The sequence below is a fragment of the Grammomys surdaster genome, unplaced genomic scaffold (assembly GCF_004785775.1).
Source record: "Grammomys surdaster isolate TR1022 unplaced genomic scaffold, NIH_TR_1.0 64, whole genome shotgun sequence".
NCBI classification, from domain to species: Eukaryota; Metazoa; Chordata; class Mammalia; order Rodentia; family Muridae; genus Grammomys; species Grammomys surdaster.
The window spans coordinates 10,020,904-10,048,482 of NW_021604566.1; the positions used below are offsets into that span (position 1 = coordinate 10,020,904).

General features: G+C 40.6%; 2 protein-coding genes across 4 annotated transcripts in view; one reads left to right on the forward strand and one right to left on the reverse strand.

Annotated features, from left to right (window-relative positions):
• Nucleotides 1-7,652, reverse strand: part of Tmem70 (transmembrane protein 70) — a 10,880-nt gene extending 3,228 nt beyond the window's left edge. The window contains exons 1-2 of the mRNA XM_028769626.1: nt 7,367-7,652; nt 5,045-5,150 (exon numbers count right to left, since the gene is read on the reverse strand). Of these exons, the coding sequence (XP_028625459.1) occupies nt 5,045-5,150; nt 7,367-7,564 (304 nt within the window). The 5' untranslated portion in view covers nt 7,565-7,652. The remainder of the gene's footprint in view (nt 1-5,044; nt 5,151-7,366) is intronic.
• A 3,321-nt stretch (nt 7,653-10,973) lies between these two features.
• Nucleotides 10,974-25,919, forward strand: Eloc (elongin C). 3 transcript variants are annotated; one of them, XM_028769362.1, is made up of 4 exons: nt 10,974-11,210; nt 19,578-19,630; nt 21,472-21,615; nt 24,210-25,919. In XM_028769362.1, the coding sequence occupies exons 2-4, from the start codon at nt 19,627-19,629 to the stop codon at nt 24,398-24,400; spliced, it is 339 nt and encodes a 112-aa protein (XP_028625195.1). In that variant the 5' UTR covers nt 10,974-11,210; nt 19,578-19,626; the 3' UTR covers nt 24,401-25,919. The 3 variants fall into 3 exon arrangements, with proteins under 3 accessions (XP_028625195.1, XP_028625212.1, XP_028625203.1); XM_028769379.1 differs by having other exon boundaries at nt 10,974-11,130; XM_028769370.1 differs by lacking the exon at nt 10,974-11,210 and adding an exon at nt 11,233-11,301.
• Nucleotides 25,920-27,579: the final 1,660 nt, after the last annotated feature.

Consider the following 27,579-nt stretch of genomic DNA (forward strand, 5'->3'; position numbering starts at 1 on the left):
GAAGGAAGGAAGGAAGGAAGGAAGGAAGGAAGGAAGGAAGGAAGGAAATCAGTATGTAAAAAAATTAACTTTTTAGGAAGTGATGTGAGGTTTGGGAAAACTGGATATAGAAAATGATACAGAAACCTGGGCTCAGATTCAGGCACTTGCTGTACAAGCTCTGACAATCTAATTTCAGCCCAAGAACCAACACAAAGAGAGGAGAGACCTGCTGCTCTTTGACTTCTACACATATGCCACATCTCCCTCTCTCCTTCTCTCCCCCTGTCTTACACACAAAATAAAAATTTAAAAGCTTAAAAACAAAAGGATAAAATTCAATCCATTCTTTATACCATAAGCCATGAAAAATCCAGAGTGCAGAGATTTAAGTGTGAAGAAAGAAATCGAAGAGGTATCCATATCCATGAAGTCCTTTATAATCTGAATTGGAAAAGTTTTAAGTATGATTCAAAATACAGAAACAAAGCTGGGCATGATGCCACATACACATGTAATCCCAGAACACAGAGGGAGAAAGCAAAAGTCACAACCAGCTTCTGCTACACAGCAGGTCTGTGGTGAGAATGGACAGCATGAGATCCTGCAGACAAGCAAACCAGGGGAATGCTCAGCAGTCAGGGAGAGTAGGGCTCTTCCAGGACTCAGTTCTCAGCAGCACAGTGAGAGGAGGCTCACAACTACCTGTATTTCCAGCCTCTGATGGATTCAACAGCTCCTGACTCTGGGCCATCTGTACTCAAGTGCACAGACTCACACACACACACACACACACACACACACACACACACACACACACTTAAAATAGTTAAAATATTTTTTGAAGTTCCAGGATCAACCAGGGTCAAAAGACTGACTGGCAGTCTAACTATATTTTAAAAAAAAAGAAAAGGAAAGAAAAGAGGAAAACAACATAGCTAAGTATACGCACACACCAGTAACCTCAGCATCTGATGTGGAGGCCAAAGGTTCAAGGCCACCAACCTAAAGTATCATGTTTGAGGCCAGTCTGAGATACATCCTATCCCTAACAGAAACATTCTAAACTTATATCAGGAGGATAAATGTTTATGGAATGAGAAAACCAAAAAGCTTGACATTTTAAGGGAAAATATGTAAATGCCCCTTTAAATGAATTTAAACAAATTGGTACCAAAACCTCATTCACAAGATACATGTAGTTAAAGTAAGTATCATTGCTTTCCCCCAAACTGACAAAAACGACTCTGAAAACTTACTATTCACAAAGCTGGAACTAAGTATTCATTCTTATATACTGCTATTGGCTGAAAGCTTAATTATATTTTTAGTAATTTAAGAGCAGGTCCTCTCCTCTTCACGAAGGTGCTTGATATGACATCAGTATGCACAGTAGAAATGAAGACCATGGTGCCTCCTATATAACACTCTCGTGCCTTCCAAAATACTTTCCCCATTACTTCTGTTTCACTGTAGTAAGTTAGTGTCCCCTAAAACTGATACTTACAAGAACTTTATAATGTGTCCTTATTTGGAAATAAGATCTTTGAAGATCTAAAGAACAAGATGAGATCATGCAGGATTAAGGTGGGCTCTAAATCTAATGAAAGTGCCCTTATAAGGACACAAAAAGTAAGAGATGCAGGGAAGGCTGCCACAGGAAGAGCAAGCAAGTCACAGTTAGGCAAGTTACAAGCCAAGAAAGCTAAGGTAGCCAGAAGTCACCAGAGGGTTAAGGGGTAAGAATACTACCTAGAGTCTTCAAGAAATGTGACCCAGATCACATTGTAGCCCCCAGACCTGTAAGAAAATACATTTCTATTTGCTCTCAGCTACTAAAAAGAAACTGCCAGATAGGAAGGTGTAGCAGCAGGAACTGCTGGAATGTGGCCAGTCACAGGCCATTCAGTTAGGAAAGCCATCCTGAGAGACTGTTCTGTCTCCTCAACGTGAACTCATATCTAACTTATAACACTGCATTGAATATGTGGTATATTCATCCTTTCTTTCCTACCAATGTTACGATTCTGCATTACCTTTAAGTAGTATCCCTAACACAGTGTCCCTGGTCCAATACATAGCAGACATGGTATCTGTAATTTGAATTAACAATAATGAGGGAAGCCTTCAAGTGTTTACCATGTAGCAGTTCATGCCCCAGATCACAGCGCTTCCTCAGTGTCCCTCCCTGAGTCCCGCAAAGTCGCACTGACCTTTGACATGGCACTTTCTACTCTCCACAACACTGAGAGATTCAGGCAAAAACTTCCTCTACAAACTACAACTGTACCTTTTTTGTTTTGTTTTTCAATACGGGGTTTCTCTTGTATAGTCCTGGCTGTCTTAGAACTTGCTCTTGTAGACCAGGCTGGCCTCGAACTCCCAGAGATCTGCCTGCCTCTGCCTCCTGAGTGCTGGGATTAAAGGTGTGTGACATTACTGCCTACCCAAAAATGTTTTTAACATTTTTTTATCTGTTGGGTGTTTTGTCTGTGCAACTCATGTATACCTGGTGTCTATAGGAAGGAGTTAGATCCCTTGGAACTGTAGTTGTAGATGGTTGTCAGCCTCCATGTGATTAATGAGAATTGAATCTGGAAGAGAAGCCAGTACTCTTCAATACTAAATTTTTGCCTACCTCCAAAATTGAAGAACTTTGATACTGTAGTTATACTCTTCCCGCAGACACTATAGCTTATCCATACAAAAATCAATCCTTAGCCAGGCAGTGGTGGTGCACGCCTTTAATCTCAGCACTTGGGAGGCAGAGGCAAGCGGATTTCTGAGTTCAAGGCCAGCGTGGTCTACAGAGTGAGTTCCAGGACAGCCAGGACTACACAGAGAAACCCTGTCTCGAAAAAAAAAAAAAAAAATCAATCCTGGCTTTCTCCTTTATAAATAAGAGTCAAGGAAGGATACAGCACAAATCAATAAACCTTCGTATATAAACCTTCAACTCAGTAAGGACTTTTGGAGAAATTTCTAACCCCCTAATGATAATAACCACTGAACTGTAATTCTAAAGTCAGTAGAATAATTGCTCCTTATTAAAAAAAAGTTATTGATAGCTAAAATTTTAAGCATACTTTAATAGCATACACTTGAGAAATAACAGATTTCCAGAGTTAAATTTTATATAGTCATTTGATACCAACATGAGTATATGTAAGCACTGAAATTCTGTGGCAATCCTTGGCCATACAGCAATCTGCAAGGTATTTCTGATTCCATTCTTACTGACATTACTAAAATACAGGACAACCTCTGGGGACTAAACAAATCATATAACTTCACTAAGTCCTCAGTGTCTCCACTAAACTATGATCTAAACAGCTTTACTGAAGTTACTCAATCGGCCATCTTTCCCCTCTCTACAATAACCTCCTGTCACCTGGGAGAATAACTAAGTCTTCTACAAATTCTAAGACAAACTGAAGTAACATAATTTATAGATTTTGGAAATATAAAACATTCCCCCAATGCTCAGAACTGAACATAGGACTTCAAGCCCTAGGCAAGTAAGTATTTTAACCACTGAGATACACTGCCAGCCCCACACTCATTTTAAATGTTAAATTTAAAAAGATACAAGTAAAAATGAGGCCAGTGAGGCCAGGTGTCATTATACAGGCCCCTGTCACCCTGTTGCTTTGCTCTTTCTTTCTTTCTTTCTTTCTTTCTTTCTTTCTTTCTTTCTCTCTTTCTTTCTTTCTTTCTTTCTTTTTTGGACAGGATTTCACTATGTAGCTCAAACTGTCCTCAAACTCACTATGTAAACCAGACAAGGCTAGCCTCAACTCACAGATATATACTTGTACTAAAGGTGTGCATCACCACACCCAGCTTCAAACAACTATTCTAAAGAGGTATAACCAGGGCCAGGCATATAGGATAGTCAGGATCCTGTCTCAAAACAACAACAAAAAAGGTGTTACCAGGCTTTTGGTCACAGCTTTTGTAATTGTGATCAAATACTGAAGAAAAGCAACTTAAAAGAAGGAAAAGGCAACTTTGACTCATTATTTCTGAGTTCTCAATCTACAGCTGCTTAGTCCCTATGCACTTGGGCAAAACATCATGCCAAAAGGTATATGTAGTGGGGGACCTTCATGGCAAACTGAACCAGAGAGAGAAGGATGGGGGGAACTGGGAACAAGATACTACTCCCTTCAAGAACTCACCCCCAGTGACCCACTTTCTAGAGGAAGGCCCCTTCTAGAGTTTACAGAACTCTCAAAACAGTGCCATCAGCTGGAGAAGTTAGGTTATTAAATATATATTATATATTTAATAAATATAATTTTATTATACTTTTATTATTATAAATATTTATTTATAAATATATATTAAGATAATATATTAATATTTAAATACATGAGCTTCTGAGGGATGCTTCAAAACAAACTATTACAGTCCTCTCCCACTTCGCTTAGAATATTCACATATTTTATTTGTCTGTTGGCTATTCTAAGACAATTGATGATGGAAGGGAAGCTTCAGTGCCTAGCTGTCAAATCACATACTGCAACTCAGCCTTCAGACATCTTTAAAACCTCTAAAAGAAAGTTTCAACATCTACATTATATCAATACGCTTTAAGGAAAAAACAATTTTATGTGTTATAATAATTGAGTGATGCTAAAAAAAATTTTTTTTAAATTAAAAAACAAACAAACAAGGTTAACATATGCTAAAAAGGGTTTACTGGACAAGGACAAGCCCTGGAGACCTCAACCCCATGCAAATACTACAGGCAATTGAGTAAAGCTGGGCTTGGGAGAAGTGGTCTTCCCCAGGAAAGAGCACAGCAACTGGTTTTCCATCACAAAATGGTCAGCCCTGAAACACAAACAAGTAACACTGTATCCATTCAATAGATTATGTTTAGAAACATTTATGCATATACATATATCCATGCAATAACAGTGGAGGCCATAAATTTAAAGGAAAAGGAGGAGGGATATATAGGAGGTTTTGAAGGCAGGAAAGGGAAGGGAGAAATGTAATTATAATTCTCAAAAAGAAAAAGGAAAATGAGGAAATAACCTCACTTGAGATTACTCACCAAATATCATTCGGGACAGATTCCCAGTATAAATCAGCCTGCCATTTTCTGGTTTATCAACTTGTGTATGTAAGCAGCAGGTACACTGTCCCCAACAAACAGGTATCTGTTGAAACAAGAAACCATTGAGTAACCGGCTATTTGAACAAGTTTTTATTTTTATCAAAATTGGTTTTTGTTCCCTAAAATATAATGAAGAAAACCTGTTACAATGCCATACAAAGAACTCTCGGCCGGGCGGTGGTGGTGCACGCCTTTAATCCCAGCACTTAGTAGGCAGAAGCACGGATTTCTGAGTTCGAGGGCAGCCTGGTCTACAGAGTGAGTTCCAGGACAGCCAGGGCTACACAGAGAAACCCTGTTTCGAAAAATCAAAAAAAAAAAAAAAATCTTAAAGTTGAGATAGAAGACACTCAATGTTCACCTCCACATGTGTATATACAAACATACTATACATGCACAAACATTTGTTTAAATTAGCTTTAATACAAAAATCTAAGCAAAACACAGAGGGTGTGGTGTTACATGTCTTTGATCCCTACATTCAGGAGGCAGAGGCAGGTGAATCTCTGAGTTCAAGTCTAGCCAAAAGACAACAACAAAAAAACAATCTAAGCAAAATACTGTAAATTGAGGGGTTTTTTGTGCTTTGTTTTGTTTGGGGGTTTGTAATGCACACAAGTCTGAGCACATCCGTGTCCAGTGATCAAACTATTGTTCTGAATAAAAGAGCCTCCACAGGATAGGCTTATCCTACCAATCCTATGGTTAGCACTTATGAACTACTTACATTAATAACTAGTATTTTTAGAGGCTGTTTCCCTAAAAGACTCAAAAATGCCTTGAACCCTATTTTGTTTTGAAGATGAAGTCCAGTCACTAATGTGGTCCATGCGGGCAGCCCTCCAACTGACCATGAAGCTTATGCTCTGAGCCTCCTGAACTATAACTAAGATTTTAAGTCTGTACTACTACCATACCTGGGCCTTCTATCTCTTAGCAAGAAAGCCTGCTTGAAAGCTACATGAATCTCACGATAACAGGAGTTTCCCAAGTATGTGCAAATGAGAATCAAAAAAAATGAATTTCACATTACTCACATTTAAAAATGTAAAAAGTATGCCTAATTTCTTTGCTTTGAAATTCAGTTAAGACTCTAATATCTGCTCTTGGCTCCAGCACACACCTTTAGTCCCAGCACTCAGGAGGCAGAAACAGGAAGATCTCTGTAAATTTGAAGCCAGCATCAGCCTGGCCTACAACAAATCTGCCAGGGCTATATAGGGAAACCCATTCTCAAGCAACTAACAACAAATAATCCAATTACCACTTTCCGTGTTTCTTAAAAGTTTTTAAATTCTTTTTTTTTTTCCTTTTTTTTTTTTTTTTCGATACAGGGTTTCTCTGTATAGTCTTCCTGGCTGTCCTGGAACTCACTCTGTAGACTAGGCTGGCCTCGAACTTAGAAATCCACCTGCCTCTGCCTCCCAAGTGCTGGGATTAAAGGCGTGTACCACCACCGCCCTGCCAAATTCTTACAATGTAGCTTAAAATACATAAAATTCTTTCCAGACACGCCTTTAATCCCAGCACTCCGGAGGTAGGAAGGGGATCTCTAGGAGTTTAAGGTGAGCCTGGTCTACAGATTAAGTCCCAGGTCAGCCAAAGCTACACAAGAGCAACTCTGTCTCAAAAACCAGTAAAATTGTTACGTTTTATAATGTAGTTTAAAATACTACATAGTTTGTTCGATAACACCCTTACCCCACCTTTCTGTCGGTAATCAAAGACATTCCTAAAAACAGACAAATTACACAATTTATGAGGCTATACAAGTTCTTTCGCGTCTGTCTCCAGATGCTGCATCAATTTTTTAGCACCCTTCTGACCTTCATCTCTAGGGAAAGAAATTAGTCCCTGCTCAGTGGAGCACATCTTTAATCCTAGAATGGGAAAACAATAGGTAGACGGGTCTCTGATTTCAAGGACAACCTGGTCTATATAGCGAATTCAAGCCAGGTGAGTCTACAAAACTGGGACACCCTGTCTCGGAAAAACAAACAAACAAAAAAAAACAAAAAACAAAAAAAGGAGGAAGAAACTAAACTGGGTGTTGTTCACAAACCACACAACCTGAAACCACTTGCGGTCCTTCAACAGCCTAGGAAAGGAGACTCAATCCCTGGATTGACAGCAGCAGCAGGCCCCGAAGTCTAGGCCTGCTCCTCCCGGACCCTCACCCGGCGTGTACCCTCCTCACTGAAGCTAGCCAGACCGCACGTTGCACCCGCTCCCCACAACCCCAGCCCACGAACGGCCGACCTGCGCTCGCCCCGGTGGCCCGCAAGGCTCGGCTAGATGCAGGAGCCCGCCGCTCCGTGGCAGCGCGGGCTCGGTGCGTGAGGCTGCACGCCAGAAGGCGATCCCGGAACCTCGGAGCGCGGCCGCCGCACACCACGTTGTCCTTGTCCGGCCGGGCCATAGGCCCGCTGCCCACCGGCCGCCCAAAGCCAACAGCATGCCACAGGTTGGATATGGTAGTCGTCGGTTTCCAACAGCAGCCAAGGACGCCAAGAAACCACTCCACACCACAGCGGCCCGCAAGAGCGGTGAGGCTCCGCCCCTTAAGCGGAAAACACGGAGCGGTGCGTCGCGTGCGCAGACTATGCGGCCGGCCTGCAACCTTCACCACTTTGTGGGTTCCCGGCAGCAGAGGACCTGAAACCCCAACTCCCTGCCTAAGATGGGCTTCAACCGAGTTCTTAGTATTTGGTCGGCTTTTTAACGTGTGCAAGGACAGTGTGGTTAGGCATGTGAAAAAGACAGAGCCCAGAAGCCCGGTTAACTACTTCGTTCTCATGAAAGTCACTTTATAGGTCCTAAAAATGGTTTGGGAAAATGATTTAGCCTTGCAGAAATAATTCTAGCATATCAGTTCCAAAAGAATGTAATTGCATGCATACATACATACATACATACATACATACATAATGTTATAATGTTTACTTTATATGCTATGATATAAATATGCTATGAACAAAGTGAATGATAATTTAACTTAACTCCACTGACATAGGAGAAAAATGGAACCTTTTCACATAATATAACTTTTTATTTTGTTGACATACTCACATTTGTTCTTTTCCAATTAAAAACATCGTGTCCAAAGTGCAGTTTGGACTGATATGGACAGTCCAAAATGTTACAAATCCAGAGCCAATTTATCATGGGCCATTTGCAGATCTCTTAATAACCTTAATCTTTTGTCCTTCTCTGTACCTAACATCTTCATGACCTTCAGATAAATCAACTGGAACATACAGAGCTCAAGCTTTCATTTGGAATGCACAGGGCATTAGTTTTCCAACCAAGCAAAAAGCTAAGAGTACTGTCAAATAGCACCTGAAGCCTAAACAGGTTTCCCCACTCGCCTTTAATCCCAGCACTTGAGAGGCAGAGGCAGGCAGATTTCTGAGTTCTAGGCCAGCCTGGTCTACAGAGTGAGTTCCAGGACAGCCAGGGCTACACAGAGAAACCCTGTCTCGAAAAATAAACAAACAAAAAAATAGGTACTCTAAATTGGTAAGCCATGTCTCCCATAAGGCTCTCCAAAATAACTGAATAGGCAGTTTATGTGTGTGACAAAGATGTCTACATTTAATCATGTCACTCTTATGAAAACATAGTACTGCCCTCATTTGAGTCTGTCTTTCAAGTAAATGCAGGACCTTGGGTGCATCAAAAACCAAAAAAAAAAAAAAAGTAGAACTCATTTTTTTTACATTTTCACAAATACTTTCAGAACACTTTGCTATTTGCCAAGTTTTATATATCGTTAGATTTTTATCATACGTCGGAAAACTGAGAAGACACTGCTTAGCTGCTTTGAAACAGCACTAATAGATTAAATGGGCGGGACTGGGGATACAGCTCAGTGGTAGCATGATTGCCTTGCAGGCATGGTGTCATAGGTTGTAACACCAATAACAGCTTTTTTCTTTTTTTTTTTTTTTTTTTTTTTTTTTTTTTTTGTTTTTCTGGACAGGGTTTCTCTGTGTAGCCCTGGCTGTCCTGGAACTCACTCTGTAGACCAGGCTAGCCTCGAACTCTCGAACTCAGAAATCCGCCTGCCTCTGTCTCCCAAGTGCTGGGATTAAAGGTGTGCGCCACCACCGCCCGGCGTGATCACTGTTTCTAAGGGCTTATCAGGATGACCAAAATATTTGAGCCTACTTCCCAGTCCTAAACCAAAGTAATATTCAATGCCTGAGGCCTACTTCTTTGTTCTAGCCTAAGATTTAGTTTCCTGACTGAAATTACTTCCTGTTTTAGCCTGAAATTAGATTCCTTCCTGAACTTACTTCCTCGTCATGGCCCAAGGTTAGATTCCTGCCTGAAGTCCATTTCCTTGTCCTTGGCCGATGTCAGATTCCTGACAAGCAGCCCCAAAAACTCACCACATAATTTGATGCACCCAAGGTCCTGCATTTACTTGAAAGACAGACTCAAATGAGGGCAGTACTATGTTTTCATAAAAGTGACATGATTAAATGTAGACATCTTTGTCACACACATAAACTGCCTATTCAGTTATTTTGGAGAGCCTTATGGGAGACATGGCTTACCAATTTAGAGTACCTATTTTTTTGTTTGTTTATTTTTCGAGACAGGGTTTCTCTGTGTAGCCCTGGCTGTCCTGGAACTCACTCTGTAGACCAGGCTGGCCTAGAACTCAGAAATCTGCCTGCCTCTGCCTCCCAAGTGCTGGGATTAAAGGCGAGTGGGGAAACCTGTTTAGGCTTCAGGTGCTATTTGACAGTACTCTTAGCTTTTTGCTTGGTTGGAAAACTAATGCCCTGTGCATTCCAAATGAAAGCTTGAGCTCTGTATGTTCCAGTTGATTTATCTGAAGGTCATGAAGATGTTAGGTACAGAGAAGGACAAAAGATTAAGGTTATTAAGAGATCTGCGCCACCACTGCAGGGCTTTAACCAAAACACTTTTATTATTTCTTTAAAGCCTTTGAAAATTAATTCAGGGTCACTGCTCTATTTTTGCTTCCAATTCCATAGAACCATACCTATCTGCCAAAATCAAATAAAACAAACACAAACAAACAAAAAACCCTTTCAGAGCAATCCATTGTAGGCATCATCAGGGTTTCAACATTCTGAGGCTTAAGCAGAATTATGAATTGAAGTGCAGCCTAGGATTACATAGGGAAATTACTGTGGCTGATGGCTCAGGAAGGAGATAGGATGCATGGCTGGTCTGGGCCACATAGTTCCAGGGTAATAGTGAAATACCCGGTCTCAAAAATTCAAGAACAAAATCCTTTGAGAAGCCATCCTTAATTCCAGAAATTCCATATTGCACATACATACTTCCTTTTGTGGGATACTATTACACAGCTGCCGTTGGTTGAGTAACTAAGTATCTTGAATCTACGTTTTTAAGCCCACTCCATGAAAACAGCAGAGAGGAAACCTAACTGAGCTGTTTTTCCGCTTTCTAGGAAAGGTGCCTAGGTAACCAAGGGAAAGCCAATAAAAAGTTTGGTTGAGGGGTGTGTGGAACTGGGGAATTGAGGAGCAGAAATAATGGGCTCCGACTTAAGTAATGGTGATAGGCAGCAAGATCTGGACGGGTGGGCGCGGCGTATTTTCAGTAAACACAGACCTATACCAGGAAGAGAGGAAATGAGGCAAACACATTGCGAGCTTGTTAGGATGCTTGTTGATGTGTATTACTTTACACAAAGAGGCGGAGACAAGCTTTAAGGCCACCAAAAATTGCAACACTTCACGGAAAACCACAAGTCCCAAGATGCAGTGTCACTTCGGACCAAACGCTAGCCGTAACCTTGTAAGAAACTACATATCCCAGAATGCACTGCTGCTTTGCTGGCTCAGCTTTTCACGGCAGAAACTGGATCCGGATGACGCTGCATTCTGGGAATCCAGAAGTCCTAGCATCTCATTGGTTGGGATTTGGTGGCGATGCCTCTTAAATTGACCCGTTTTACTGAACACAACGCACTTCCTTTGGACTCAAGTTACTAGCGAACCGTGTCTCAGCCTCGCCAGGTACCAGTCTCCCGCGCGTTGCAAAAAGCGGCTGTGACGCGACGGAAGTAATTCCTTCCTGTGCCCCGGAACCCACGGGGGTAGGCAGCTGGGGGTGGGTGGGGGGGCGGCCCTGAATAGGGGCTGTGGCGGTACGTGGGGTTACGGCTGCGGTGGCTGCGGGACTGGCTAGTGAGTGTTGGGCTGTGGTGGGGACCGGATTCTGATTTCGCTCGGAGAGTTAGTGCGACTGGGACTGGGCGTTTTAGTTCTCCCTCTGCTCACCGCTTCCCGTCTGGGCGGGGAAGGAACGGAAGCTCTGAGCCTCTCCGGCCTCCCCAGCGCCTGACTTGGGGGAGGGGAGAGGAGTTTGGCGGGACCTTAACTAGCTCAGCTTGGTTGGTTTGGAAAGGGGAGGCAGGACAGGAGGTGCGGGCGAGCTGGGCCTTCTCCAGGCAGAGCGCGGGGAGGGTGGAGTTAAGAGCATGGCAGCCCAGTCGCTTTTCCTTTTTGCCTGCCTCATGTGCGCTTATATTTGTTTTACTGTTGAAATCAGTCGCTAGTCCCAGGAGAGAGCCCTCGCCCCTTTAAGCTATAGGACCGAAAAAAAAGTTTACGTTCTGAACAACTTGGGTAGTCTCTGCCTGTCTGGCTACATTGGCTCATTAGTGCATCTATCTACCTCTCACTTTTCCCTGAAAGGAGGTATCTAGCGCCTGGTACAGTGTCCATTTAGTTTCTCTTAGGGAACTGAACTCTCTAGTTTTGTGAGCATGAAGTTTGTGCAAGCATGCCTACTCTGCACTATCTAGTGTAGAAAGCAATTGAAATAGTTTTACAACTTGATTCGAACTACCAGGTCTGCTTTTTAGTTTCCAAATTGAATTTTATTCTCTGTTAAATGGTCTAAGATGGTAAATACCTGATTTTGCTTACATTATAATGTGTTATTGAGCCGTCGAAGTTCACAAGTGGATGTAATCTTAAGTGATGTGGAAATTGCTGTGGTTTTACATCATGGATATTTGTTTTTTAATTTGTAGTAATTTGGGATATCTATATTTCTGTTTGCCAATTTTTTGAGTACTCGCAGATGACATGGAAGTCGCACTCTGTAAACGCCTCTGGTCTAATGAGTGTTAGTTTTAAAGGTGTGGCCCACCAAGCCTGTCTCTCAATTGTTAGTTATAAAGGTGGACCACCAAGCCTGTTCTCTTCAATGTGCTAGGATTAACCTTGGACCTCAACTACACTGAGTCAGCACTCTTGAGTGCCACTACCCCATATCTTCATCCCCCTATTTAATTTATAAATGGGTTCTCATCTTTCATATTTCTCTGCCACACTGGGCCTAAACTTGATGTAGCATGTTTGCCTAATTTCCAGAGGCCCTGGGCTGGTTCTCCAGCACCACAAAAAAAAAAAAAGTTGGTTTATTACCTCATAATGCTATTAAAAAAAATAAACATCCATTTCTGTTTTTGAGGCATGTATATAGCCTTGCTAGCCTGAAACTCAACCATGTAAACTTACATGCCCTCCTGCCTCTGCCTCCCAAGCACTGGGATTGAAGGTATGCACCGCCACACCCAGATTATATCTGTTTATTTCAAATGGAGAGAATCTGCTTTATTACTAGATGGTAATGCCTCAGTGTGAATGGGCAATGGTATAGATGCAGAGTGATAGTTCTCTATACTAAGTTCTTAAGAAATTGTGCAGATCTTCATGCTTCAGGAAAAATTGTGGAGGATATGTGTCAGATTGGAATGTAAGCAAAAGAGTCTTTGTATGCTTTGATATGTTAATAATACACTCCAAATGCTTTGAGATAGTTTATTAAGTAAAGTAAGACAAAGATATCCAATACTGGAAAGTTTACACACATTCAGGTTCATACACACACAGTTTTAGATCTTCAATGTCTAGCGACAGACATGATAAGCCTGTAAACCTTTATCCAGAATATTCAGGAAGCTGGGGCAGGAACAGGATAGCCAAGAGTTCCAGTGAAGCCCTGTTGACCCTCCCTCAATAAAGAAAATGGGGGCTGGGCGGTGGTGGCACACACATTTCATCCCAGCACTTGGGAGGCTGAGGCAGGCGGATTTCTGAATTCAAGGCCAGCCTGGTCTACAGAGTGAGTTCCAGGACAGCCAGGACTACACAGAGAAACCCTGTCTTGAAAAAACCAAAAAAAAAAAAAATGGGGGAAGGGATATAGCAAAATCAGAGGTGAGTGTAACAGATAAGCTCTTGGTCTGGAAAACACCCCTGGGATTTGATGTTTAAGCTAGAAACGTAATAGAGTTAAAGGAAGAGCTTCACTACTGCAAAATCAAGGACCTGGAAGTGTGAGTGAACTTGACCTATTCAAGAAATTCCAAAGAGACAAATGTTTGGAACATATGCCAAATAAGGTTATAGCCCTGGCAGACCTGGCTCTCACTTTGTAAACCAGGCTAGCTAGCCCAGATCTCAGATCCAACTACCTCCACCTCTTGAGTGCTGGGGTTTAAGGTGTACACCACCATGCTCAGGTGTAGTAGCTTTAAAAAAAATAAAGTTCATTTCTTGGCATGATCAAAAGATATAGAGTTGAAATAGGTAGAAAGTCATCTGATTTGAAGTATAATTTGAAACCAAAAAGCTCTTATCTTTCATTCCTAGAACAGAAAAAAGAATTTTTGCTTTTGCTAATCACCTTGTGAACAGTAGTGCCATTTACTGACTGAAAGGGAACATTGGTTTCTGACAGGTTTATCAGAAGTTCTTTGTGGGACTTAGCTTGATAACTCAGTAAGACAGGATCTACATGCAGAGTGTGCACATACCATAATCACATAGGTGGGTCTCTGAGTTTGAGGCCAGCCTGGTATAAGAAGACAGATGTTTCTAACTAGCACTCAGTAGGTATAGAGCTAAGGAGGAAAAACTGGGAATCTTTTGAATGATATTTAAATATTTAAATTGGAGGATATCAAAGGAGTGGTGTTAGATTGTGATCAAAGAAAACAGGTGAAATTTAAGGTACTGCTTTGTTTTTTTATGTTTGGGGCAGATTACCTTGGTAGACCAGGCAGGCGTTTCAACTGGTTCTCTCTCCTCTCTGTTTTCCACGTGTTAGGATTTTAGACCTGAATTTTGTTTGATTATGAGCCACTTCAAAGCCTCACACACACACACACACCCTTTTTTTGTTTTTGTTTTGTTTTTTGTTTTTTGTTTTTTTTTGTTTTTGTTTTTTTTTTTTTTTTTTTTTGTTTTTGAGACAGGATTTCTCTGTGTAGCCCTGGCTGTCTTGGAACTCTGTAGACCAGGCTTGCCTCAAACTCAAATCTGCCTGCCTCTGCCTCCCAAGTGCTGGTTTTGCACGCCTTTCATCCCAATAGAGATAGGATATCTTGAGTTTAGGGCTGATCTACGATGTAGTACAAGGACAGCCAAGATCTAGCTCAGAAGGGGGAGGGGCCTCTTGAAGATTGGTGCTAGGAGTGAAGAAGACAGGCTTTGGAACATGCAGGGCTCTGGGACCTTTAAGTTATTGAATGATTCTTTTATGTGTATGAGTGTTGTTCTGCCTGCAGATATGTGTTTGCTTAGTGTTCCCAGAAGCTGGAAGAAAGTGTCAGATCCCCTGGAATGGGAGTTAGGACAGTTGTGAATTGCCATGCTTGGAACCATTCTAGGGGATCTGACCCCTCTTCTGGCTTCTTTAGGCTCTTGAATGCACACGTTACACATACATACATAGTTCAAGCAAAACACTATATACATACAGTTAGTTTTTTAAAAAAAGAACCTACTTGAACTGAGAATGATTGGTTATTATTTTTCTTCCCTGCCAAGAATTTAACCCAGGACCTCTGGCATGCTAGGCAAGTACACACCATGAGCTAAATTCCAAGCCCAGATTTTACAATTGTTTTGTGAGTAGTTGAACAGAAATCCAGAGGCAGGTGGGTCTCTTTTGTTCAAAGCCACCCTGGTCTACAGAGCGAGTTTCAGAACAGCCAAGGCTACACAGAGAAACCCTGTCTTGAAAACAAAACAAAAAATCCAAAGATGAATGGAGAAATGGTTCACTAGTGGAGAACACTTACTCTTTTAAAGGACCTAGGTTTGGTTTCCAGCATCTACATGGTGGCTCACAGCTTCCCATAGGGGGATTCAGCACCCTCTTCTCTCCACCTCGGGATTCTGCACAATAATGATGCACACAACAAAATTGTGTAGGCACGCACACAAACATAAAAATAATGCATAACTACTAGTTTGTAATTTGTCTTTCTAAATTCTCCTACTATAAGGTTTTACAGGAACACAGACATTCATTAGTTTCTATCTTGTCTGTGACTGGCTTATGACTGTAGTTGCAGATATAAGAGTAGTTGTAACAGATTTCACAGACTGATAATTTTGAGATTTCTTTAAGTTGGTTTGTGTAAGTCTATGAGTGCAGGTGCCTGCATTGCTTGGAGGACATCCCATCCTTTGGAGTTGGAGTTGCACATGGCTGTGAGCCAGCTGCTGTGGGAACTGAGAACCAGGTCCTGTATATGCTGAGCCACCTCTCCAGCTCTACCAGAATTACCTTTAAAAAAAAAAAAAACAAAACTATTTTATGTGTAGCTACTAACAATTTTAAGTTGTATGTGGATGCTAGAAATCAGTCCGGGTTCTGGGGAAGAGCAGCCACTGCTCCTGTCTCACTCACCATGTGTTCTTTGTCAATCGCTATTGTGTTTGATAAGACCCAGTTGCCTAATCTCTGGTGTCTTCCTCTGCCTTTTCTCCTGGACGTGTTGTTCTCCCTGTTAAAGGGGTCTTGGGCCCTGTATCTATGCCTCACTGCCTCACTCCCTTCAGTCTTCTGTCCAGTGTTAGTGAGGTTTATCTTCATGACCTTGAAATATAACCTCTTTCTAGTCTTCATTCTCTGCCTACCTTGCTCTGCTTTATTTACCCCATGGAACTTCTTCCATCATACAGAGTTTGGTTTTCTGATAGACACTCACCTACAGAACCCTTTTGGGTGGGAATGGTTGTTGGCCCAATAGCTCACAGTGTACTCTTGGCAGACCTTGAACTCTTGGTAATTCTGTTTCCATCTCAAGAGCTAGGATTTGATTAATGTTCCATGAAGCTGGGCTTGTCCCTGCCATTTTTTTCCATGAGGTTAGAATCTTTGTTGTGTTCTGTCTCCTGTATGTTTGTGAGGTGGGTGGATTTCTAAACTGATTTTCAACCACACTTAATTGTTGTACATTCTTGAGGAGCTCCCAGGCTGGCGGTGGAGTTCATTGTTCCTTGGGTCTCTCTTTTCAAGTTGGTAAAATAAAATAACTCCATCACTCAATAACCCAGGCCTTTTCACACGGAACACATTTTCTGTTGAAGGTTTGTTGTCACCCATTTACTTTCTTGGAACAGCTAACTTACCCAAAGAATTTCAGTTAGTTTTAGTGACAGTCTATCCAGTGTTCTTGCTGATTCTGGTTTGGTTTTGGTCTACTGGTTGGCCTCAAACTCAGAATCCTCTGCTTTAGCATCCTGAGTGGGAATACTGGTGTATACCACCACACTCAGCTTTGACTAGAACTGTTAAGATTGTCAGTAGAACATTGTCATGTAAGTAATTGTATTAGTGCCATAGTCTCGCCCTTCCTATAGGTAGATGTCCAGTTACATGTGGATTATATCTGTTCAAACTGAGATTTGTCTCCAAATGTGAGTTTCTGGATAACCATATATCATATTTTAAATAATGTTGATTGTGGTAGGACTCCTCTACTCCAGCTTACATGCTGTCCCTGACTTAGGGGACAGCTTCTTCCCAAAGGCCTTCTGAGATGAGTCTTTGCATGGTCGATTAGCTACAGCTAGTTTATTAACAATCTAGGTGGTTGGTTTTTTTTTTGAGACAATGTTTCTGTGTATAGCCCAGGCTGTCCTGGAATTCACTCTGTAGACCAGGCTGGCCTCAAATCCTCCTGCCTCTGCCTCCCCAGTGCTGAGATTAAAAGGCGTGTGCCACCACTGCTGGGCTACACTTGAAGTTCTTGTACTTCAAGGATTTCTAATTTTTTCATTTTTAAAATGAAAAGAGAATATAAATACAATGTTTTTGGTGGAATTTTCAGCTGCCTTTTATTACAAAGAGACATGAAATACAGTTTTTAGATTTTTAGAGAAGCATCCAAGGAATTATGTCATCAGCTTAAGAAAAAACAAAACAAAGTTAATTCACGTGGAACTTTTTTTTTTTTTTTTAAACACAGTTTAAGGCCAAGTTAAAGCTGGGTGTGGTGATACTTGCCTTTAGTCCCAAACTCTGGAGGCAAGAACAGTTGAATCTCTTTGAGGTCAAGGGCATGTTCTACAGAGCAAGTTCAGGACAACCAGGACTCTTATATAGAGAAAGCCTGTCTTTCTTACAAAATAAAAAAATAAATTGTAAATTGTAAATTCGGGGCCAGAGAGACAGCTCTGCTTAAGAGCACTGGCCACTATTCCAGAGGACCTGGGTTAAATTCCAAGCATCTACATGGCAGCTTACAACCGTCTGTCTGTAATTTTAGTTCCAGGGGATCTGACACCCCTACACAGACATACATGCAGGCAAAACATTAGTGCATATAAAATAAAAATCATTCTCGGGCGGCAGAGGTAGCTGAGTCTCTGCATGTTCAAGAGCAGCCTGGTCTACAGAGCGAGTTTCAGAACAGCCAGGGCTACACAGAGAAACCCTGTGTCAAATAAATAAATAAGGAAAGAAAAAAAGATTATGAAAACAAAATACCAAAAAGTCAAAAGCTGGACCATGGTGGCGCCCTGCACGCCTTTAATCTCAACATTAGGGAGACAGAGGCAGGCAAATCTCTTGAGTTTGATTCCATCCTGGTCTATGAGCAAGTTGGAGGAGGCAGGGCTACACAGAGAAACCCTGCCATCAAAAACAAAAGTCAAGTCTATCAGGCTTTAAACCCTAATACAGTCACTTAAGTAGAAGCCACGAGTTTCCTGATCTCGAGAGAAATGACACTCTTTTGGGAGACTTATTTTTACAGATGTTTATCTGAAAGGTAAGGGAATTAATTACTACAGTGATCACCAGTGAGTAAGCCTACAAGATAATTGAGGGCTTTGCCAGGGTAGGCCTTTTCTCTCCTTTATCTTATATTAGAAGTGGTACAAATTATAGAAAAGAATTTAAAAGCCACCATTTAGAAGCCAGGGGGAAAACACTAGTTTTCTGATGACAACAGGACCCACGGTTTTCTTCAGATTCTCAGCAGGAAAAGTGATCTAGAACATTTTGAAATGGTGGTTTTTTGGTTCTTTGAGTTTAGGGATTTTAGGTGTTTGTGTTTTACATGTGCTTTTTTAAAAAAATCCTTATTTCCTCCTTTCTTTATTTTATTATTTTTTATTTTTTATTTTTTTTTTTTGGAGGCCAGAAGAAAGACAGATTCTCTAGAACCGGAGTTATACACTATTGTGAAGTGTCACATGTGTGCTGGGGACCAAATCTAGGTCCTCTGCAAGAGCAGCAAGTACTCTTTTTTGGTTTTTCGAGACAGGGTTTCTCTGTGTAGCCCTGGCTGTCCTGGAACTCACTCTGTAGACCAGGCTGGCCTCGAACTCAGAAATCCGCCTGCCTCTGCCTCCCAAGTGCTGGGATTAAAGGCGTGCACTACCACCGCCCAGCTCTTTAATTTTTAAAAAATATTTATGAGTATACTGTAACTGTCTTCAGACACACCAAAAGAGGGCAGCAAATCCCATTTACAGATGGTTGTGAGCCACCATGTGGTTGCTGGGAATTGAACTCACTCAGGACCTCTGGATGAACAGTCAGTGTTCTTACCCACTGAGCCATCTCTCTAGCCCACGTGTGTTTTTTGATGAGCAGAGCTTTTTCACATGTTGTATTTTTGACATGTCACTATACAACTGCCTCAGCACTAGCACCATCAGTCGTGTATGGAATTGAAGGCAGGACCTTGTACATAACAAGCAGATGCAAGAGCTCAGCTACAGACCTAAATCTCCATATAAGCTTCACCTTTGCTTTGCTTTGCTTTTGATTTCCCTCTATAGACCAGCCTGTGTCATAAACTAGCAATCCTCCTGCCACTCTGACTAGTTATCAGCTGCTTTTATACTTTTTTTTTTTTGAAGGCTGGTACCATGGGATCCCATACCATCGGGATTTGACACCTAGAGCTTTGCATATTCACATCGCCCCTGAGCTGAGCTGTACTACTTGACAACCAGTGTATAATCATTACTTTAAAATAATCTTTCTGGAATTCTGGTGCTCCAACTGAAGTTCTGAGAGATTGTGGAATCATGATCTTCTATAAGGAGGGGGAGTCCTGAAATGATTAGCATCAGTATCATAGTAAATGGGAATGTGTGGGAAATGCAAATACACCATTAATTCTTGTATCTTTTTTTTCCAGGAAACTACTAAAGTTCCTCTGGGATCAAATAGAATTTTATAAGAACATAATGGGTAAGTTGCACAGAAGTGATTTTGTGTTTAATTACTGGAAGCTGGTTTTTTTTTCCTCTCAACTAAAGGCACCTGTGGGCCTACCCACATGACTTTATTGCACAGATAAGCACCTGAACACATCCATATAGACACCAGGGGGTGCCTTTCAAAGTCACCATAAAAAAATGGCTAAAGTGAAATTAATGTTTACATGAATAGTTTGTTACTCTGTATCTCTGTAAGATAATAATACACAGTAACAGTATGTATCAACTAAAATTAGTAATGTCTTGTCAATATCTTAAGAATGAGACTTTTACACCAGATAGTGATGGTGCACTCCTTTAATCCCAACATTCATGAGGCAGAGGCAAGCACATCTCTGAGTCTGAGATCAGCCTGATCTATAGAGTGAGTTCTAGGACACCCAAGACTACACAGAGAAACCCTGTCTTGAATTCTACCACCACCCCCTGCCAAGAATAATAATGAGACAAATATGCAGAGTAGTTAGTTGTATGTTGGTTTTCCATGTCTCTATGGCCAGATAAATACCTGGAAAAACTTGAGAGAAAGGGTTATATTCTAATTTCAGGCGTTCATTCACCGTAACAAGGAGGGTGCATGCTGAGCAGAGCTGCTCAACTGCTGCTCTTCAAGAAGCAGAGCATTAGTAAGGGGAAGGACAAGGTAGAGCTCCCAAGAACATTCTTTGCCTGGTAGATCCTTTCCACAACACTGCTACCTTCCAATGTCTATTGGGTTCAGTGGCTTAAGCTATTCATTAGAGCAGAGCCCTCTTGATCCACAGGTGGTTCCTGGATGCACTCTCATAGATAGTATTTCATTAGGCATTTCTCAGTCCAGTCAAGTTGATAACCACAACTAAGTATCACAACATGCAAAAATATGAGAAACATAAAATGAGCTTCTTAGCAGATAGTGTTGATGTTTTCACTAGGTAGCTCAGGCTGGCCTCAGAGTGTTAATCCTAGATTAGCCTTTATCATTTTCTTCTTTTTTAAAATCTGATTCCCTGGAACAGGAGGAGGAGGAGGTCATCTTCTTTTTTTTTTTTTTTTTGTTTTTGTTTTTTTGAGACAGGGTTTCTCTGTGTAGTTATGGCTGTCCTGGAACTCACTCTGTAGACCAGGCTGGCCTCGAACTCAGAAATCCATCCGCCTGCCTCTGCCTCCAAGTGCTGGGATTAAAGGCATGTGCCACTACCGCCCAGCAGTTTCTACTTTTTCAGGAGTGAGAAAAGTGAGAGAACTGTCATGTATTTGAGAGCTAGCTACTTGTTTAAAGACTGAAATTTGTCTTGTTTACATGGGTTTAAATTCAGATGAAACATCTTTGACAGAAATGGTGATTTTTCTTTTTCTGGATTTATTATTAATATTATTATTTATTTTTTTAAATCAAATCGTAATTTTTACTTATTCACAGAAATGGTGATTTTAATCCAAATCTTTATGTAGGGATTTTTGAGTGTAGGTGTTTGTAGATAAACAGAACAATCATCTTCATCTTTCTACATTGTAGGGCTTCCTAAAATTTCAGAATAAGATTTTAAATGCTTTTATATAGTGGTAATAGTAAAAGTGATTACAAAAGATGTGAGAAAAAACCTTGGGGTATATAAAGGTATATAAATAATTAATTATTTTATCCCCAGCAGAAAACTGTAGTTGAAGCTAGCACAGAGTGGCAATAGTGGCATCAGTAGAGTAGCAGCTACAAACTTGTCCTCACCTTTTTTCCTTTTCCATACTGAGCAGTCAAACCCGTATGCTAAGAACATGTTCTGCTGCTAAGCATGGGCCCATGATTAAATTTATTTTACTGCTTTATCTCAGATGGAGAGGAGAAAACCTACGGTGGCTGTGAAGGCCCTGATGCTATGTATGTGAAATTAATATCTTCTGATGGTCATGAATTTATTGTAAAACGAGAACATGCATTAACATCAGGAACAATAAAGGCCATGTTGAGTGGTCCAGGTAGGTAAATACGATGTCTTTTCCTTCATATATCCTTTGAATGTTTAATAAATATATTTAAGTTAGATATGCATGGCACATGAAAGAAAGTAGTTGCAGTGGTACATGCCTCTAGTCTCAGCTCCTTGAGAGGCTGAGCTTTGGAAGGATTGCTTCTAGCCTAGGAGTTTTAGGTCAGCATGGGCAACAAAAAGAGACATTTCTCCAAAAAGGAAAAATGGACAGGAGACATAATAAGGTGGTAGCCACAGGCATATGGACCTCTCCAGAGTTTAAAGACAACAACAACAACAACAAAAAAGCCCCAGGTACCTTATAATCTTAGCATAGGGCAAAAGGAGGAAGAAGGAAAACACATACACAAAAACCACTCTTGGCTCTGCTTTTAGCTTTCTTTAAGTAAATATTTTCCAACTTCCAAAATAATTCAAAGCATACAAATCAGCAGCAATTATTACATCTATAGCGTACACAGCCAGTATCTAGTATCTAGTTCTAAAAATAATTTTTATTTTTCCTAGAAAAAGGAAACGCTATACCTATTCAGCTTTATCTGTGCCCAGTCTGTTTTCTGTCTTCCCTACTCTGAAATCCATACAGTGTTAGACATTCTGTTAGGAATAGGCTCCATTGTGTTTGTGCTCATCATAGTTGATAGAACATTTTGTGTCTACCTTTTAACTACCATAAACAGTGCTGTTGTAGACACAAGTATGTGTAAGTGCCTGTTTAAAACACCAGCTTTTAGCTGTGCAGTGGTGGCACACGCCTTTAATCCCAGCACTTGGGAGGCAGAGGCAGACAGATTTCTGAGTTCGAGGCCAGCCTGGTCTACAGAGTGAGTTCCAGGACAGCCAGGGCTACACAGAGAAACCGTGTCTCGGAAAAAACAAAAAAACAAAAAAACAAACAAAAAAAAACCAGCTTTCGGTTCTGTACTGTTGCTCTGAGGAAGTGGTTGGTCATATGTTCATTGTGTTTTGGAGGAGCCACCAAAGTGTATCTGTATTTCTTTCTTTTTTGTTGTTGTTGATAACATACTAGTCTTCCAGTTTATAAAATACCCTGACTGGGGTTTGTCTTTTTTTTGTTGTTTTGTTTATTATATTTATGTGTATGTGTAGTATGAATGTGAATCACTTGTAAAGAGCCTGTGGAACCAGAAGAGGGCATCAGATCCCTAGAACCAGAGTCGTAGGTGGTTATGCCAAGTGAGTGCTGGGAATCAGACCCAGGCTCTACAACAACAGCACACTCCGCTGCTGAGCCGGCTCTCTGCTCTCCGCTTACTACTATCTTTAATTTTTATTTGTAATTTTTTAGTAACTACTGATATTGAACACCAATTCATGCATTTGCTGGCCATTTGCATATATTCAAGATTCTAGCACATGCACACTCATGATCTTCCTTCCTCCACTTTTGAAGTAGCACACACCTGTAATCTCAGCACCCAGGAAGCAGAGGCAGGCAGACATCTCGCTGTTCCAGGATAGCCAGAGCTACCGAGTAAGACCCTTTACAAAGGGAGATAAGTGCTTAATGGTACAGGCTCTTTAGCATGATGAAATGTTTTGGAACCAGATGGGGTTGGGAGAGTATACAATTACGAAAAATAAATGCTATTATTAAACTGTAATCTTTAAAGATTTTTGCCTTTAGAAAAAGCCCCATCTCTAGTATCATAAATGTTATTGATGTATTGCCTACATATATTCAAGAAAACTATTAGACAAGCAAAATTTACTTAAAACTTCAGAATCCTGCTTGTCTCTCAACATGCTTCACTAATAACTAAAGGCAATCGGAACTTTTAATGCTGCGTTCTCTTGCTTGGTGATGATGATGTATGCCTTTAATCCCAACACCCAGGAGGCAGAGACAGGCCAATTTCTGAGTCTGAGGCCCGCCTGGTCTACAGAATGAGTTCCAGGGCAGACAAGGCTGCACAGTAGTGAAACCTTGTTTAAGAAAAGAACATCATCTCTATTTGAGTTAAGGCCAATGTTATAAATATGTATATTGTCAAGATATTTAGAGGCACTATTGGAAATGGCTTCATATAGTTCAGAATTAGGTGTCTTACAAGGAAATCACATTACTGTTATTGTTTTTATTTTTTGAGCCTAGATTTAGCTAAACTGTCTGAGCCAGCCTCAGATCAGTCATCCTGCCTAGCCTCTTAACTGTTGAGGTTACAGGCATGTGACATATCTAGCTGCTGTGTTAGACAGTGTTAAGTGTCTACTGAAGAGTTGGGTAGATAGCTGTTTGCTGTTTGTTAATCAGCCATCATCTATGTACCACATAGCTGAGAACTTTCCCTCCATGTAAAGTGTCACACTTTAGAGACTTGACAGTGTTGGTTAGTCTCCATCCTAGGCCTTTGAATAATGGTCTGTGTCTTTTCACATTTTCTTCTCTCCGCTGTGTCTAGTCTCTTCTGATGAGGATGCCAGTTGTACTGTGCTCCTGTCCTAGAGATTTCATAATTTAAATGAAAGACTTCACCTTCAAGTACAATCATATTTTGAAGGAGTTGAACAAGAAAAGGTACTGTGCAGCCCTAACTACATAACTCTTCTGTTTTGCAGGTCAGTTTGCCGAGAATGAAACCAACGAGGTCAATTTTAGAGAGATCCCTTCACATGTGCTATCGAAAGTGTGCATGTATTTCACCTACAAGGTCCGCTATACTAACAGCTCCACTGAAATTCCTGAATTCCCAATTGCACCTGAAATTGCACTGGAATTGCTGATGGCTGCGAACTTCCTAGATTGTTAAATAAAATAAATTATAATAAACTGTTAATTTTTTTCAGTATTTAATACCTGTAGTTCAGTTAGTAATTTCTTCACATATAGCATGTTGCCTGTATGAAATTGAACTCTAAAGTTAATTGCTGAGCAGGTTCCTTCTGTCATTTGCATAGCAGAGTTGAAATCTGTTTGCTACATCAACAAATTAAGGACATCTCACAAGCCAAAAATAAATAATGTCAGTTTCTAGGTGGTTTGCTTTCTCCTTTGGATGTGACCTTTAAAATTATAACTGATATAGCAAATCCTGGAATGTAAGCATAAATATTCAACAGGTAAATACAGGGGCTTTTTATGTTTTTAGAGTTTTCTTTAAGAACCAGTTCTGATCTTAAGCCACTGAACATTACTAGAGTTATGCAAATAATTACATGAAAAACATGTTTATAACTTAGCCAAACCTTGATTTTTGTAACTCAAAGAATAAGAGTTGAAATTTCTTATGTGTTTTTTGATAAACTGCAGTATTGTTTAAGTGCATCTTGTGTTTTGTTTATTGTCAACAATTCAAATACTTTATTTAAAAGCAATTTTGGAAGCTAACCAGGTATCTTTTAGAATAGTAACTGACCTGTAGCTGTCTAGTCACCTAAATGATGGTTTAAGAGTCCTGTGCATTGGGTTTGACCATTCTGAAGCATGACTTCTTCTAGGTTTAAGTTTGCATTCTTCATGGTCTCTTGGGGTAACACTTGAATGGTGTTGAAATGTGTCCTACAATACTTCATGAGCTTGATATAAACTAGTCTTCCTGCATTACTGGAATACTATAAAAATAGTAATGGAGGAATGTGGTACAATCCCTGTAATGCTCTCAGGTGTACCACCACAGCTACCCTCCTAGCATATTGTCTAGCCAACCATACTAAAAGCCATGGGTCTTCTGAAGTCACATTCAGCCTTTAAACTGAGCAGACAAAGCATCTGAATGTTGGCTAGATCACACTGCCTTGGCACGGGAGAGCGCTGAAGTGAATGGGGATGCTGAGATATGGTTGCCTCCAGTGCCTGTCATAGATCTATTTGCAAGCCTATAGCATTCTTCCCAGTATTGAAAGCTGCAAAAATCATAACTATTCTTCTTTAAAAAGTCCACATAGTACTTTCCAGCATACAGGAAATGGTTACATGTAAACTGGTTATTTTTAGTAATGTTTCAAGGCATGCTAGCATGCAGCTTAGTACAGTTGTGATGAAAGTACAGGAATTGTTTCCAGCTGCGAGTCTTTGGAGCTCAGTGGTAGTGCTGCTATGACAAGGCCCTCTAGCTAACATATACTTGCCCTTTCTATCAGCTCTAATTAAAGGTCAAAAGACAGTAGCTAGAAATAAAGTTAGCTTGAGACAGTTTTTGTAGGCTACTCTTGTGTTAGGTCCAGAGGTAACCTTAACTTCATGACATTAAAATTGCAACACACTAGGCAAATTTGTGTATGGAACAGCAAATGGTACATTGTGTTAATAAAGGATGTATTGACTGAAAAGGTCCGAGCAACACTTGGTCTTTACTCTCTAGCATTGTCTCCTTTATATGAAAGACTGAAGCTGCTGCAGGATGTCTTGCCATGTAATTATTTTGGTTCAGTTGGGGGTGGTTTTATATAACATCAAGATGTTAACAGTTTTAAGTCTGATATTTAGTAATTATACTTTATAAATTACATGTAATCTTTCTAATTTTTTAACAGGGAATAATGCCATAAAATTGTATTTTTAGTAATTCGTTCTGGAGCCTGGAGGTTAGTGTACCAGCACTTGCCCGAATATTTAGGCCCCTCAGTTCAATCCCCCACCCCAACACTAAAAACCACTTTTTCTGTTTTTTTCTTCTTTTTTTTTTTTGCACCTAGTTGGGTTTTGCTTTTCAAGTTAGATGGGGTTTTTTTTAACCAATTTCCTTACTTTTTGTACGTTCTTGTTGATACTGAGTGCAGTTACATGAAGTTCACAAAGACAGGAAGAGCTCTTCTGCGGATAATTATTGGTAAATCTTTATTACTTATAGAGTGGATATATGCAGAGATGTGGGATTAGACTGCAGTTAAAGACTTGACATGTTTTAGTCAAATTCTGTTTCAACAGGAAGTTTCTTACATATGTACAAGGCTTGAATAGATCCACATTTAGCAGTGGGGGTGGAGAAGGTTCAGCAGTTAGAAGCACTTCCAGCTCTTGTACGGGACCCACACCATGCAAGTGTAGGTCCAGTTCCATGGATTCTAACATCCTCTACTGACCTTGGCACCTGCATACATAGGTTGCAAGGAGGCACACAAGAAGCATTTGTCATTTGTTGATTTATATTTAACAAACACGAGCTCTGGTACTCAACATACCATTGATTTTGTATATAGTTAATTGCTATAAGTCTGTTGTAATACTAAGCTGGTGATATGTGTATCTTCCTATTAGTGTAAAAGCTATTTTGGTCATAGTATAGCACCAACTTCAGAGTTTAGAGTGTATCTTGAGTTCATGCCATGAAACCTTGAACAAATGTGTTAGAGGGGGCATCAACAAACCTAGGCCTTGAGTATACATGTATGAGTGGTTTTGCTTTCATGTATGTATATGCACTACATAGGTGCCTGGTGTGCAAGTAGAGAAGTGTGTGTCAGAGCCTCTGGAACTGGAGTTATGGATGGTTCTGAGCCACTATGTGGGTGCTGGGAATAGAACAAGGGTATCCCATTCACTTTACCATTGAGCCATTCATTCAGCCCCAAATACTCACTTTTACAGGAAACAGGTTCTGTTATCTAGGCTATCTTGGAACTATCCCTATCCCAAGCCTTCCAAGTAGCTCAGATGTGTGCATCACTGTGCCCAGCCTTGACACCCTGTTACCCTACTGAGGGAGACTACAGTAACCACCTCAAGATTGTAACATAATAGGTGACAAGACTGACCTAGGTTGAAAATGCTTGTTTCTTGTTCATTTTCCTAGATTAGGTGCTAAGTGTTACACATAAATACTATACATTCAGGCCTTTTGTTTAGTGCTGGGGATTGAACTTGGGCTCAGGCATGCTACGGAAGAGCTAAACTACCAAGGAATTATACCATCCCGATCCTTAATTCAAAGTCTTTGTGGTTTTTTTTTTTTTTTTTTTTTTTGTATACCCACTATTTAGAGATCAAGTA